The sequence below is a fragment of the Neolamprologus brichardi genome, chromosome 20, assembly GCF_056152115.1.
Source record: "Neolamprologus brichardi isolate AB-2024 chromosome 20, ASM5615211v1, whole genome shotgun sequence".
Classification (NCBI taxonomy): domain Eukaryota; kingdom Metazoa; phylum Chordata; class Actinopteri; order Cichliformes; family Cichlidae; genus Neolamprologus; species Neolamprologus brichardi.
Genome location: NC_142123.1, coordinates 5,408,301 through 5,424,804, shown reverse-complemented (window position 1 = coordinate 5,424,804; position 16,504 = coordinate 5,408,301). Strand labels below are relative to the sequence as shown.

The window sequence follows — 16,504 nt, the reverse complement described above, 5'->3', positions numbered from 1 at the left end:
AGTTAGAAATGAGTACATCATAGGGACAGCTCATGCAGAGGGTTATGTGACAGAAGTGATGCTAAGGATGGGATGAAATGGAGGCAGATGATCCGCTGTGGCAACCCCTAAAGAGAGTAGTCGAGAGAGAAAAGAAGACTGCTTTATATGGTTCAAAAATGCACCACTTACATCACAGTGTCACCTGAAACAATAATATTAATGCTGTAAGTCTAGTATTTAGGGGTCTAACTTTTAGGGGGTTGTTGTAGCAAATGACTTTATAGTTTTATTTATTTATTTTTATTATTTATGAACTACTGTAAATAAATAGTATCTTCTTGCTGTGAATTCATTAAGTATTATGGTTTCTGAAGGGGCCCTGGGCAAAGCCATATTAAGCTATTATCTGGTGGCTGAATGCAAATCCGTTTCAACAAGTAGGGACTTACCACACCTCGTGACTAAGCTGTTGGCTTTGTTGTATAGATTTTTTTCTTGTTCTTTAGGCACAAGGGTGTGTTCAGCCTAGGAAATGATGAAGCTGACATTAAGTCTAAAAGTAGAACAGGCTCTAATATGACAAAAACAAAACAAACAGACAAAACAAATAAAAACAATTTACAAAAAAGAAGTTTTCTTGGCAATGAAAGAAAGACAGTGATCAACATTGACCACGGAGAAGTCTCAGTATAAGATCTACTGAAGGTGTGTGAGCATGAAAATGTGCTATGAGGAGGCTGAAACCTAACTTGATGTGCTTTTAAATTGTAGCGTTTTTAATAACAGACAGTAAGAATAGTGAGTGATACTTTGGAGTTAGACTTATCCTGCAGTGTCCCTTACTCACCTGCAGGAGGCAGTAGTGCATCTTAAAGCATGTTGCGTGGTAGAAATATACCAGAATAAGAAGTGTGGCTGAAGGAACAGAAGAAGAAGATGGCATCCAACGACCAAGCTGAGGCAACAACACAGGTCTCTATATGCATTAAAAGCGGTTTCTTTTTAATGTCCATGTGCGGTAGTGAACTGTTTTAGATATTTCGGGGCTTTAGATGTCTTAACGTTGGCATCGCGTGCCTGGAAATGCTCACCAAGTTTGAGATTAGCATGCCTGCTAGTTAGCATGCTAGCTAGGTTTCGAGTCAAAAGTTGTCACTGAGACATGAGTGTGTTTACAAGTGGACTGGAAGGGGCGTCATTTAGAGTTGCCATATTGTGTCGAAAATAATAGGGCATAGTTACTATATTTGCCATTGTCATCAAACGGTACAGCTGTACAATTGCATCTGAGCGTGTAGCCTCGTCTTACTGTGTGCAGATAACTGTAGGTGCAACTCAAAGGTCAGTGTAGGCAAATAAACCTGATGGTTTCTGTTGGGTTGCAGTCACAGTGTTATCTTTGAACTCATCAGCCCCCCAAAACAAATGTCATCGAGCGTCTTTATTCATGTATGTCACCAGTGACAACTTTACGTTTTGCTGTTACAGCCGAGATGCTGTTGTTTTCACAAAAAAATCAGTTTATATATGCTGTAGAGAAATGCAAAAGATTTTTATGTACATATTTGAGAGATGCTTAGTTACATTAAACACCTTAAATACATTTTTATTGTTTTTAAAATTCTCTAAACAGTAACTGTAGCTCAGGAGGTAGAGAGGGTCATCTACTAATTGTAGGCATACAGACTGTTGCTCAAGTGTGCTTGCCAAAGTATCCTTAAGCAATTTCCTAACCCAAGTTGCTTTCTAATGTGTTCATTAGAATGTGTGTGAATGTTCCATAGAAAGTGCTAAGGCCTAGAAAAAAAGTGTTTGTATGAATGGGCAAATGAAGTGCTTTGAGTGCTCACATAGAAAGTGGTAAATGGCCTGTATTTGTATAGCGCTTTACTTAGTCCCTAAGGACCCCAAAGTGCTTTACACTACATTCAGTCATCCAGCCATTCACAAACACATTCCCACATTGGTGATGGCAAACTACAAAAGCACTAAATAAGAACCAGTCCATTTATGTCATTAATGTTTTCTTACCCAATCTTGTGGAAATGAAAAATAGCCTTTTTTAATTTATTTATTTTCCTGCCAATAGAACAAAATCTGTCCACATTCTACTACAAGCACTGCTCCATAAACGTCACAGTGAAATGGATACCCTTCAGTTTCCACAATCACTTTATTTGTGTTGTGAATTTTCCCCTGTTCACAATTTCTACAGTTTCCCATCTGTTACTGTACATAGGGAAATGTTTATGGAGTACAGCATGAAGCTAAACTCTTTGCCATGATGAGAACAGGTTAAAAAACTTCTGAGATATGACAGTAGTTAACTTTTGATAAAAGCTAACAGGAAGTTAGGTTGGTAGTTAGTTTGATACTTGCAGCAGTTTCTAGAACTCTTTCTTCTCTGTTTATTACATACCTGCAGAATCATACAACAGCACAATTCATCCAAAAGCTTTTCAAATGCACGAGAGTTGCTCACATTTATGTACCTGACACCACAGAAGTAACTTCAGTCACAGTGAATTATCCCCAAAATTCAGGCAGCTTTGATCAGGATCTAGCAGCAGATAACACTGTGTTCTGTACTTCACACAGGTTCTGACAGGGTTCAGTCTCTAACTAACGGGGATCCTAATAAACGGAGCAATTTTTAAGTGTAAGAGTTGCCTGATCATTTTGCAGAAATATGCCAAGTGTGAAAGAGTGCTGAAGCACTTTGTATAAATGTTGTTGATATGCCTGAATGAAGCCTTGAGGCCTAGTATTGTAAAAGTGTCCCATACCTGAATAACCGAATACTGTCACTTCAACAGCTAAACCGGAAGGTCGCCGGTTCGATCCCCAGGCTCTCTGTCCTGGTCGTTGTGTCCTTGGGCAAGACATTTTACCCTACTGCTTACTGGTGTTGGCCAGAGGGGCCGATGGCGCGATATGGCAGCCTCGCTTCTGTCAGCCTGCCCCAGGGCAGCTGTGGCTACAACTGTAGCTTGCCTCCACCAGTGTGTGAATGCGAGAGTGAATGAATAGTGGCATTGTAAAGCGCTTTGGGTGCCTTGAAAAGCGCTATATAAATCCAATCCATTATTATTATTATTATTATTATTATAAAGCCAGCAATGTTACATACCCTGTGCTTGTAAAGGGCGACCATAGTTACCAAGCTTCAAACCGACATTACTTCTGTTTTCCACAAGATGGCACTCTAATACAAATGTTTGTTTATGTTCTCAGCCTGGCCTTCTGCCTGGAAAAGATGGAGCACGTAGCCCCAGAGAAGAACTGGTAAGAATTTATTCCTTAATCTGAATTACATGAATTATTGGTAAGGAAACATTGACTGTAACCACAGAAACATTAAATGAAGCTAATGTAAGTGAGAGCTGGAAAGAAATAGCATCTTGGATCAAACGATGCAAATATTAAATTACATTTCCTGTAAAGAAAACAAAAAGCAATGAATAAGGTATCATAATGGCTGGAAATAATATTTCAGATATTCTCACATGGCACACGCTGTGATTCTTAATACTAGTGCTCAGAAGTGTGGATTTTACTAAAACTCAAGCATTAGTGGGATTTTGAAAGAATGAAAATCTTCTAATTTCTTGGCTTGATCTGGTGATGCATAGTTGAGGAAGATTATGATGGTTTTTCTCTCCCCCCCCCCCACCTTAACATCTGATAATTTAAAGACTTTTATTTGGCTGTATTACACATTCCCCAGGGAGATCCAGTATTAAAGGCTTCCAATTAGCAGACAGTCACTTTATACATCACAATGATGTCCCCAAGCTGTAATGAGAGTATACTTTATGTTCTTGGTCTTTAGAGAGGAAAATGGTCTATTTTAACAGCAGCAATGGGTTCCACAGTTTCTTTAATCATGCATAGCATAAAACTTTGACTGCACATCTTTGTTGTTCTTTGTTTATCCTTTTAGTCTGTGTCAGAATTGGGTCGGGAAAGTTGCTAATTTGGAGTTTCTTCGCCATGTAGACTCCTGTGCAAACCCAAAGGGCACTTGAAGGTGTTAGTCCCTCAAAAAGGTGTTATAAGGTGGTGTTTAACAAGAATAAATGTCAGTTTTTCTCTTCAGTAATGTGCAGAGTGTTTATAAGGCATGCTTGGCCCAAGCGATGACTATAACCAGGAATGTTTGGTAATTGCTAAGTGGGATGGAATCCATCCCAGGTACACTCACTGTCCTTGTATAGGCACAGCATGCAGGTTATAGAAGTGCTGTATTGTTCAGCCTACATGTCTCAATGTCATTCACCACCATTCACTCTTCATCTTCCCCCCATCATCCCTTCATGCCAAGGCTAATTTAATCCTGGGGTTATTGATTGTGGGAGCATTCTCCCAGGCTTTCTTTCAATTTACTTCAATTTCATCATCCCAGTGCGCTTCAAGACTGTCTCCTCAAAAAAGGGAAGAAATTCTTGTTATGAGGAATTCGAGACCGGTTGACAAGTCCCACCACCACCCTCACTTCCAACCCCTTTTCTCCTTTCTCTTTTTGATGAGCTGCTCTTTCCCAGTTAAGTGGATTATTACAGTAGGGATAATTCTTGTCACATGGCATTATTTGGATGAGGTGAATAATTGAAATTTGTGTCTGAAAGGATTTTATCTGGATGAGAGGAAAGGGAGTGCTGGCAGGGTTGGAAGGGCAGAAAAGAAGGAAAAGCAGTCTCTCTCTCTCTCTCTCTTTCACTCACACACTCACACACACACACACACACACACACACACACACACACATTTGCATAACATCTATGTGCACATGTGCATGTCAGACTGGGGACACCAGTCATGTTAACAGGTTCTGACTCACCTCGCCCAGATCAGCAGGCCCTGGCACACTGCACGGCATGGACCCTCCTCAGTGGCAGGAGGGTCCAGCTCAGGGGTCGGTGCCACAGCCTCTGCCACTATACCAGGCCAGACAGGGATATCTGGACCTGCAGGTTAGAGCGAGAAGAAGGGGTGGGAGAGCCCGCGTGAGTGTGTGTTTCACGGTTGACTGGTACACCAGTCGCTGCCAGCCGCTGCTATTGCCCCTGGCACTGCTGTTTGCTCACTCTTACCCCGACTGCCTCCATCTCAAATCCCCACCCCCTCCCACCTTCCACTCATCCCTGCCATGACCATTACCCCAGCCAGTCTATTACTAGTCTTTCCCCAGTCTCTGTGCTCTCTCTCCCTGTAGTGACACCCTGCGCTTACCCCTCATCTCCTTCAGACACTGTCTCTGACTGCCTTTAAAATCAGCCAAACACATGACGATGCTATTAATGAGCAAAAATTCCACCGACCAAATGAGAACACAGGAAGGAATTGGCAAATATATTGGCTTAATATAGATATTTTGACAGGTTAACCAGATCCATTGGAATAAAATTAAAAGTCACTTCACCAAAATAAGCTGCATTATAGTTTTTATGCATTTATATTTTAAAATGTTTACATTTCTTTTCTCCTGTTAGAAACTATATGATATGAAAGAACAGTTAGGATGAATTTGGCTTTGTACTTGTGTACTTTAAAGGTACATTTTTATTTAAAAGTTTTTAATTATTGTCCTGAATAATAAAGTTAAAGTTCTTATTAGAATTCCTGCTCCTTAATTTCCTTTGAGCCGATTAACTCGGAACTCTTTGGAAATACTCTCACTACCTCGGATCACAAACTAAAGGGTCATGTGTCATCGCTAAATGCAATTCTTACAGATTTAGGTTACCGTTTACCCCGTTCTTTACTCTTTGCACTGAAAAAAAAATCCAACCTCAGTTTAAGAAGTGCATATTTGTTTGTGGGTATGAAAGCGTGTGGTTTTTTGTTTGCAGTAGGTGCTTCTGTACCCTTTGCACATGTAGACACAGATAGTGTGAACTGGGCGTGTTTTGTGTGTTTAGGTTTGGGGATTTTAGCACAGCAGAGGGAGGGGAAAAAGAACGGTAAGAAGAACATCCCCGGTCTCACAGCAACTTCAAAAGCTCTCCTTCCCCAGGATATTAAGCGACTGTGATGAAAAATTTAGCAAGCGTTAAATAAGCCGCTTTGAAGTGATCTGTTTTGGCTCAGCAGTCTCCAAATTTCCGTAGCCCCTCTGCAATAGCCATCTCGCTACAGAGAGGGAATAAAAGGAACAGTGTGTTAAGTGCAGAAGTTGTGGGGGACCTGGCTGGTTGGCAGAGGACCTGCCAACAGTAATTGGTGTGGCCAAAGACATGAAGGAACCACTGCTGTCGCTGTCCCCTTTTGTTGTTCTCTGGATCGTTCTCTCCTCATTTCACCTCTCCCTTCCCTGATGGGTCTTTTGCTGAGTCCCGTGAGTTGCAGGCAGACAGATGTTGCTCATATGTTTGAGGGTTTTTTTTTCCTCACATGTGCGTGGGTGTAGCACAAATGTAACACAGTGGTGATACCAGGAAGTCAGAGGTTACTCTCGGGTCTTGACTCAGTTATTTTTTGCCCTCAATGACTTTTCCCATGGAACATGTGTTTAAAGGAGATGTCTCCTTTTAATATCAGTTTACCCTAAATATGCACGTATGTGAGTGAGTGTAGAAATCTTTTGAAGATTAACCTAAAAATGTACATACAGTAGATTTTTTTTACACTTCAGCCACCATAAAGCAAAGAATAACAAGAAGTGAATCTCTAATTTGACAATCACATTTCAATTCATTTCACATCCATCACTCTTAAAGCTATTATTTTAATTTTTTTTCCACAACTCCAGGTTTCAACATGCTCCAAATTAATGATTGGGGCAGAATAAGAAATGGGAGCCAGTAATGAGCCTGCTATAGTAACTCCATTCTGTCAAGGAACTAGGCTACCATTTAGTTAGTCAAGGGATCCTTCTTTGAGATTTTCCTTTTTTCCTCTTTGCTCATTACTTTAATTGTAATTGTAATCCTTTATTGGAGCTGTCTGCAGTAAAGGAGAGTTATGGTCCGAGTGGGGGCGCGAGCCATAGAGATATTTCATGATTATTGGGGAAGACGGTCACTAGGTGGCAGCCACTAGTTCGGCCTTGGTGTAATTACTGAGTGGGAAGTGATGGCAAGATATTCTGTGGGTGTGTGTGCGTGGATTTGTGTGGATTTGTGCGCCAAAGGTGGGGGGAAAGTAGTGCACTCCTTGAAAGAGAAAGCAGTTGATCGGGTTGATCGGACCTATCTCATAGTCAATAGTCTCTGTATCCTGTCATGCTTACTGTAAACATGCGACACACTCTGCAAAAAGCACAGATCAAAGAGGTGTCGAAAGCGTCCGCCTTCGTGTTTTTGTGGTGATTCTAAATAAGTAAGTTCGTTTAAGATGTAATCTGCAAGCTGTATTCACACTGCAAGGTAGTGCAAGGTGATGTAATGTAGTGGGGGTGGGGATTAAGTGGTACAGCACTGTGTCTGCGTGTCTCTGTGCCCGCACTTTTACAAAAGGAACATCTGCACGGCACAGTCGAGTTTAGTGGTCGCGGGGAAGTTTTCCCTTTGAAAAGCATCAAGGCTCAATTCTCTGTTTCACAGCGCTCATTGTGCATCATGCGCTGTTTGTTTCAGTGGTTAATGACACAGGAAGGGCCCTCCATTTTATTGTTGCTGTGTTGCACTTTTTCCCCCTCCTCGCCCAACCCGGCAGCCAGCCTCCTTAGAGGACTCTGTATGAATTCTCACTGTCATGTCCAAGGACGAGTGGCGCAGGGTCAGCTAATTGCTTTTATGATTATGATTTCACGTCAGATTTATCGTGCATGCTCGGAGCACATCTTCCAGGTCCTGCCGACGTTGCTGGCTTGGATGGGGGGGAAAATGAGTTTACAGCTTCTGGCTGTGACTTCTTGTTTAAGTGCAGGTCACACTTTTTGACTCATTAGAGTTGAACGCAGGGGGTGAATCACGGTGGCTTTTCCTGTAAAAGCCTCTGTTTTCTATGTCAGTAAATGTACTTGTTTTTCTCATATCTGGCCACAAAAGAGCATTTTCTTACTTGGCCTTCAACACGTGCTGAAGTTTGGAGGTCATGAGCGAGGAATGACACAGACAAAGATTTTGGTTTTTCTGTCGTTTGAACTTTTTATGAGCCATAAATCCCTCATCTTCGTTTCTGTTCGCAAATGAAATCATTACGCTTATTCCCCTGCAGAATGCCAGAATTATCAGTCGACTCCTTTTTGATGTTGGTGCTGGTTCCACCCACCTCTTTGAAAAGGATGAGCACAGATGAGTCCAACCCATTTTATAAATTATTTTTATTTTGTGGTTTCTGCCTTGTGTGCTGAGCCGGACTAGATCCCAGTTGCCAGCCCCAGACAATAGCGTTTTCAGTCTTTTGACGAAAGCGACGCAAGGCCTTCAATTCACTGTAAAGTTCCCAGTAAATGAAGAAGCAGCTGTTGCCACTGTATGTCAAAAATAAGCACCTTTTTTTTTGTAGATGGAGTTTAATGTCATAACCGTGGCTCTTGATTTGTTGCTGTAATTTGACCTCGCTCTGACCTTCCTGGCTGGGCCGCAGTGTGACTAGTGACAGATGCAGCCTGGGAATATGGTTTGGGTAGTTTTCCAATGCGCAGAGGAATGTTGAAGTTAGTTTTACGCAAAGTTCATTTTGGAGACATATGTAAAGTCTGTGATTAAGCTGAATTCAATAAACTTTAATGAATACTTAGAACTTTATTTGCAGGGTTTTTTGTCTCTGCGAGTATATTAATGTAAACAGCATGGTAACAGAGCTGTAATTTCCTATTCTCCCACAATTTAGTGAACTGTCACAATATGTTTACTTAAGAAATGACAGAAATACGACACCAGTTTAATTACAGCGTAGTCATTTTGCCTCAATATACTTGGGAAAGTGGTCTTATTGAGCTGAGCTTCCTTTATACTCTCTATTCTGCTTTGTAATTACTTCAGCTTGATTTATCATCTTTTCTTTGTGTTTATGGTTGTAAACTGCTCGAGTGAGTAACTTGGTCTGAGAGTGGCTTGTCTCCTTGCAGCGAGGCTGGAAATCTCCTGATGAATCTGAGATGTCTCTGCTGTCAAGACTGCTCACATCGCTCTCAGCCTCCAATGTCACTTTCAAGGCATAATTACACAAGTTGTGTTGATTAGTATGAGAAGCAATTACAGTGGCTTTCCGCTGCAAATGGAGAATGTGATGGCTCTTGATTGACACGAAGCATCCTGGCTTTAATAAGTAAATGACTATGGTAATTCAGGTACTGAGACCCTTTGATTTGTCAGCATCTTTCTCATTTTTGTGATGTCCTCGGATTTTAATGAACACGAATTTGATTGAATCCTCCTTCATTTCCCATGTCCCTGCACCTGTCTGTCTCTCCTATCAGTCCACTAAATGCTCTCAGATGGGAGTCGTATGCTTTCGGAGCCATCCTAAACAGTCCTGCTGCCGATGCTGAATTATCTTTCTTAATAAATTCAGAGCGTTAAAAAAAAAAAGAAAAAAGAAAAAGAAATGGATATCCTGCAATTTTGGCACACTATTAAAAATGCCTTTTAGCATATCGTGCTTTCACAAGTGTAGAAATCAGAGGAAAAATTATTTGTAATTGACACTTTGGGGAACATTTTTTTTTCTCTTTTTATCTTGCTTCCCAGTAAGTTATTAGCTGTTAATTTGTCGGCAAGCTCCCCTACAGCGCTAGATATTTGTTCAAATGCTGGGATCCCCTCAGTGCATTTGTAACTACACTTCTGAAAATGCTGCCCTGTCTAATTATGTAATATAATACTGCCTTTTAGGCAAGTTTCTTTTAATTGAATAATATTAGTGCTAACTAAGGATAAGCTATTGGAACGGCAATATTTAAAAGAGCTGTTTCTACCCTGTATGAAATGCACAGTAGTGCAGTGTAGTACCACGGCAATACAGCAGTCTGTGTGTTTTAGGTATTTGAATAAGAGCCAAACATTTATGCTAAAATTTCATTGGCCTAACCCTCAGTCTCATATTTCTTTCTTTGTAAACCACGGTTGGCCTAATCAAGTAATTCCCTGTTTGTCTTAGTAACCCCCTATAGAGTCATACATGCATACATATAATAAAATAATTTGCTCTTGCACTCCCTATCCCAGCTGTAATTTATATGGATTGAATGAGTGCTGCATTGTGGAAAAGCACGAGTGGACCAAATGCTCGTTTGTCACCTCTAATAAATGTTAGAATGTAAATTATGAACTTATGCTTCAGATGTAAATGCACTTTATTCCAGTCCTTAATGTAAACAGACCACTCCAATACATTAAGGGGTATGGGGGAGGGCAGAGGGATATTAGATTTGGAGTTTTTGACTGTTTTCACAATCAATAATAAGCACAAAAGAGGCTCGATGGGGAACATTATAACATATCTGAAGTCGCCTTCATAAATTATTGCATGAAAGCAGGCTTGTACACCAAAAATGTAAATACATTAATGTTATTAATAATGTAGTGACTAATAGTTCTATCAAGACTGTAATAGCAGTTTAATGGAATATGACAGCAAGAATGTATTACACTTCTTACATTTAGATGGGACCTCACATGACATTTATCAGAGATTTCTGTAACAATTTTTTTGATTATTTTGTTAAGTTAATTGCTTCTTTTTTCCCCCCCGAACGTCTTCTCTGGGAGAGGGGGCAAAAAAACTGGTAATGGATATTAATTAATATGTGTCAGTTTTCAGGGTTTGATTAAAAATAATGAAAGCAAAATGCTAATGGGATTTCAGAGTTTCTCTGTGTGTGGCGCCCTGAGATTGTGGCTTTATCTGAGAAATCTGGGGAAAAAAAGATAGTATGCTACTCTGTAGGCTAAAATGAAAGTGACAGAATATAGAAACTAAGATAAAATGGAGCTAAAATGGAGCACTTGAACGAAAATATTACGCTCCAATTAGACTTTAGAGGCGGGGCTTAGAAGTGTAATGCCAGTAAAAACTGTAATGTTTCTGGTTGGAAAATGAAACTGGATCCTTGCAGCTGCAGTTAAAGAGATTAAACAGATTTTCTTTTAAATAAAAGGGCCAAATGAATAAATCTGACAAGTTGCTGTGTGTTGGTAAGTTGTTTTTTTGTTTTTTCTAAAACATTTTCTTGCCTCAAAGTCACCAAATATGATTTTATTATTTTCTTTCTTTCTAGAATAGTCAAGGAGCTTGTGTGTGTTTTCATGTTATTTTATTTTAGGCCTCCCTTGTTAACCTTTAAAATTAAGCACTTCATCAGGCACTGGTAATAGGTAGACTCCTTCTTGTTTGTGTCTGTATTTAAAGGTAGAGAGCAACTGTAAACCAGGAGTCAAACAGACATTGACACAGTAGTTAAAAAATAAATTAAATAAATAAATAAATAAATAGCCAATGGCACAACTGACAATTACCCAACACCTGGAGTGGCTCCCCTCCCCAGCATGTGCTTCAAGACTGTCAACTTCTTGTTAATGCAGTGATTAACAGGAAGATCGCATTTGTTTTCCTGTGCAGCTCTCCTGGCAGCAGCACTTTGCTTTCTCTTTGATTAAAATAGTAGATGGATGGATGCATTGTAGCTCTGTCATGAATTTCAAAAGAAAGGGTGACAAGGAGACGTTAGAAATGGAACAAATAGAGGCGAGGCTGAGGCCTTTCCGTCCTTTCCAGATTGTGTTTACTGCGGACTGTGGGATTTTAAGCGAGGTATTGGCGGCCTGCAATCCTGTGGAAAGAGTCAGCCAACTCTGACAGTCGCCCAGCGGCCTTCGGTTGTCTCCAAATTTCACTCACTCGCACATTTTCTTTTATTTATTTCTTTTTTCCGCCTGTCTCTCCTTGTAGATTTTCTCCATTCTTTTAATGGCACTGCTACCTGTCTGTTCCCCCTCACATCTGTACGTGCTGCGTCATGGTTCCAAAAGTGTGTGGAAAGTGGTTTTGGGTATCATGGGGATGAGAAAAGGGGAAGTGAAGGGGCTTCGTCAAACAGCCTGTACTTTTAAAATACAGAGAGTGGCATTGTCGTGTGTTTTCTGTGTCAAGGTCGACAGAAAATGTCAGAACAGGTGCGCGTCTGCTGCTGAGCTGCTTGCCAACTCAGCCCCTTTTGCTGTAACACGCCACCCCGTGTGACATTATAGTGGTTCACTGTGGGTCGTCTCCTCTCTCTCTTTCTTTTGGAGGCGCATGGTAAAACATGTATTTTCCCCTGTCACCGCGTGACTTGATGTTCAGCTAAGATGGGTGTCGACGCCAAAACTTTGACCACTGCCTCTGATTGTCACGTAGTCATAAAGTGTTAAGATGTTGATTTGAGATCTAAAGGAGGAGCATAAATCGTGTAAATTTATGTGCTGTATGAGAGTCTCTTAAGTTTAGATCACCAGGCAGCCATGTTGCAAAACCTGAAAATTCTGTGTGCATTTCTCAAAAGAGAAGGATAACGTTTAGGCGGGGCATGTATAAACCAGATGTTACACATTTTATCGCTTTATCACGGTGACTTTTTATAACTCGCTCATCGTGTATTGTTATCTGGTTAGGTTAAACTAAATTGCGTTTTTTTATGAGCTGTCTTTTTTTTCCTTTCAGAGTTAAAAAAGAAATACAAGTGGTACTTCTTCTTCTCTTCTCTGGCCCTGGTGATTGCTGCTTTTTGTTTGTTTGTTTGTTTTGTTCTGTTTTTTGCTGTCAGCACCCCACTCTTTATGGTTTTCCTACTCTCGAGGTTAGACTCTTAGCGGTGGTTGGATGCCTCTGGAAAAAAAGAGAATTAGCCAACACATTTCTTTGTCACTTAGTGAGATCAGGAGCAGACTCTTGCCGCTGCTCTCTTTCTCCAAAACCAAACGAAGGCCTGCTGGCTTAAGTTTCCTCCCTGGTTCGATGTTTATTTCAGCCTGACTTGTCTTCTACGGTAGATGTGTGGCCCATTGTCTTGGCAAGTGTGTCTAAATGTTTCTGACAGGTCTCAGTGAAAGACAGGCCGCAAGGGTAAACTGCCAACCCCACCCCTCGTATGCCACTTCTGCCAGCCCTGGCCAGTAGATGGCGATGTTCATCTTTCCTGGCTCTGTGCCTTCCTTGGCGCGTCTCCCTTCACACCATCCTTCCCCTCTCCTCTCTGTGGAACTCACTGAGGAAAGAGGGGTCTAACCCTGTATGCAGGGTCATGCCACCAATTCCTGGTCCCCTTTGAAGACCATGAAATTGCTGATCCAAGACACATGATTAGTGCATTCAGCCTATTGACTGGAAAAGGGTTGACACACAATTACAATGTCACTGGAATGTCACAATCTGTCTAGTTGTCTTTCTGAGCATAGGCTCATCCAGTGGCACAGTGTACCCAAGAAGGAATAATTTGATCAATAAAAGGATACCTCTCTCTCTCTGTTGTCACTGGTCTCTCTATTTTAGTTTTATTAGTCAATTTGGCAGGCGAGCAGGACTGCACACAAAACTGATGCCAACTCGCTGCATCTTCACCGCAGCTCTCGGCTTTATTTGCCTATCGTAGTGCTTCAGTTGTATGCATTGCAGGATGTGTGTGTATGGGTTTGTGTCCATGGGTGGGTGCTTCCTCAGTGAGCAGAGCAGTTTTGGATGAACAGAGGAGGATAGGCTTGTCACTGTAAGTTGCTCGTGACGGAAGCAGCTCTTCTCCTGACACCACAACACAACTTCTGTGGTGTGTCGCTTGGACACAAGCTTCACGTTGTTTGCTGCTGGTGCCGCTTGCATTTTGCCTCAATCAACTAATTGAATGTGAAAGGCCGGCAGGCCCTGATGATGTGAAGGACAACACACAGAGCAGTGGCAGGTTTAAGAAAAGACCCTGTGCTTCTTTATGTTACCGTAGCAAATTGCGTGTCTCATTTCTCTTTACCGAAGAACTGAACTTATATGTATGCCATATATAAATATGCCATAATATAAATGTTTGGCCATTTCGTGTTAACCTCAGTGTAGATTTTGTTATGAAATTTGCTATTTTAAAACGTTCCATAAAAACACTACAGAGTGTTTGTGTTTTTGTTTTTTCATAACAGCCAAAACACTTTCCATTGCTTTCCATTCATCTAAGTTTTCATTGTAAACTCTACTGTTTATCGTTGTTAAAACATACATGAAACTCTTGCTGCTTTGTTTATTTTGTTTGTTTATCTTTTTGATTTTTCAAAAACATTTTAACGATACATTTTAAATCAGCAAGAAATGATCAGAAAGTTTCTGACAGTTTAATGTCTTTTATTCTATTTTAAACGTTTTTCTCGTATATTTGACTGGAGTCATTTCTAAACAGAACATTTTTCATACTCGACGCATTTACAGACCGCATTATGACCACATTTTCTTTTTGCTACGCTGTGCGTAGATAAAGTTGCGTTGTGAGCATTTTCACGTTTTGAAAACGGTCACTGAAAAGCACACGAGCTGCTTGTCACACAATGTCATCACTGACTGCGTAAGAAAGAAAAAAGAAAAAGCTTCGAATTACAGGAAAGAGCCACTGCATTAAAGAACAAAGGAGATCGATGGCAGTACATTAAATTTTATGCGAATGAAAAAAAAAAAAAAAATCAACTAATTAAAATTGATTACTCCTGCTTTGTAAATGTGTTTCTGAATTAAATTATTGTATGAAAACATTTTGACCAATCGAGGAGCTGAGGAAGTATCCATTACTGGATTGCAGCTGAGAAGGGGCTGGAATGTTTTGTGGTAGCTAAGTAGTTTGTTGTGCTTCGCTGCGACTCGCTTCTTGCACCCCCACTGCTAAAGTGCCATGGGTTAATCTCTGATGACCCTCATCTCTGAGAGCAGCTTCAAACTCATGGTTTGGGCCTTTTACCTGAATTAAAAAGAATGTATAGGGCTAGGCAGTATTTTTGCCCAAAGTAAGTGAAAGTGAGGTGTCACTCACAGAATCGCACGTCTTTAGTCATCAGGGCTCTCGGGGCTCTCGGAGCCCCACTGGGGATGTCCTTATCTAAACAGTCATCTGTCTCACTAGTTTAGCAAGGGCAACCCCAGGCAGCACGACTGACAGTTGCACATTAAGAAATGTCAGATTCGGCTTTATAGCGTATCTGTCAATAGTCTAGTTTTGAATTGGCCGAGTGCCACCTGTTTGTCTTCATGTTTAGATCTCGCAAGAATAAACAAAGCGCATGACTTTGTTGTTGCTTCATGTTCCGTTAGAACACGTGGTAGCTTCAGCTACTTTCTTATTCTGCTCGTTCTGCAGAATGAGGATATTTTTTTTTACCCTGTACAACCGGCTCTTGAAAGAAGTTCAATTATTTTGCAAGTCAGTAAAAAAAGAACCAATAAAACATTTTTCTTTTCTTTTTTTTTCTTCTTTTCTTTTTTTGGGGGGACAATTCTGAACTTAAAGTTTAAAGGAAGTGAAACATTTCCAGCAAATTAAACACAGTTTTGAAAGTTTTACACTTTTCTAAAAATTGCTTGTATTTCGAAAATAACAAGGCAGCTTCCCCCCCCCCCCCCCCCCCCTTTTCTTTCTATTTGACAAGCGTAGCGTTATTCACAATATCATATTAAGTGCGTTTTTACCTTTTTGTCAGTGGCCTTGTCGAATACAGTCTACTGCGGCCCTCAGTTTTTCTCACCACTAAACCACTCAACTTTTCCATGTTTGTGATGTCAGAACTTTGATAGGGAAATGCTGCTGAATGGAAAGTTTGTTCTCTATATGCAGTGGTCTTGAAAAAAAAAAGAAAAGCTCAATTTCCGTCCACCAACCCCCCCTTTACAAAAATTGCATAATATGCTTTTGATGTCATGATCGTAGCCTTGCCCATGGCTCTGACACTGATACAGCGCATGTTATTTTTAAACCTTTGCATAGCAAATGTCAATGAAGTTTTCCATGACCCTTTTTCATCTGCTCAAAAGTTGACTCTGACCTTTAAATTTCAAAAGTTAGGATAATTCAATAAAGATTGACCACATTTCAGAGTGTAACACACAAAACGCCAACCCACTTTTATTTACCCTCGTACTCAAAATAACGTGTGAACAGATGCAAAGTAGTTTAGAAAAGCCCACGTTTAACCGGTAACCCTTTATCAGATTTTGCTTATGGTGAAGACAAGTTTCAGTAATTGCTTCTCATTTCATTTTGTAACATTCTAACTTCTTTGAAAAAGCACTGCACATGAAGGGACGAGCAACAATGAGTGAGAAATGAAGGGTTCTTTTTGTACAGTCATTGTTAGAAAGATTCGTCTCCAGCAGGGCCCTTGAAGCTCCTGGAGTGTCTGAACAACTGTGGATGTTAGCTAAATGGCCAGCTCTGCACCTCACTTCCTGATGTCTCTCAGGGTCAGTAATTCCCTATAGCTGTTCCCAAGTGGCCTTGCTTTCTCCACTAAAGGTCACATTAAGGCAAGAAGGTTGTCACAATTAGAAGGGCATTTAAAGCTGCTCTTTTAAAAAGATTAAAAAGCACTGTTGGCCACATCAAGCAGTCAGGCAACTAAAGGAAATACAATAATTG

At 40.6% G+C, this 16,504-nt stretch overlaps 1 protein-coding gene across 1 annotated transcript in view; it reads left to right on the top strand.

Annotated features, from left to right (window-relative positions):
- Nucleotides 1-862: 862 nt before the first annotated feature.
- Nucleotides 863-16,504, top strand: part of pex14 (peroxisomal biogenesis factor 14) — a 45,620-nt gene continuing 29,978 nt past the window's right edge. The window contains exons 1-2 of the mRNA XM_006785520.3: nt 863-954; nt 3,217-3,267. Coding sequence (XP_006785583.2) covers nt 919-954; nt 3,217-3,267 — 87 coding nt within the window. The 5' untranslated portion in view covers nt 863-918. The remainder of the gene's footprint in view (nt 955-3,216; nt 3,268-16,504) is intronic.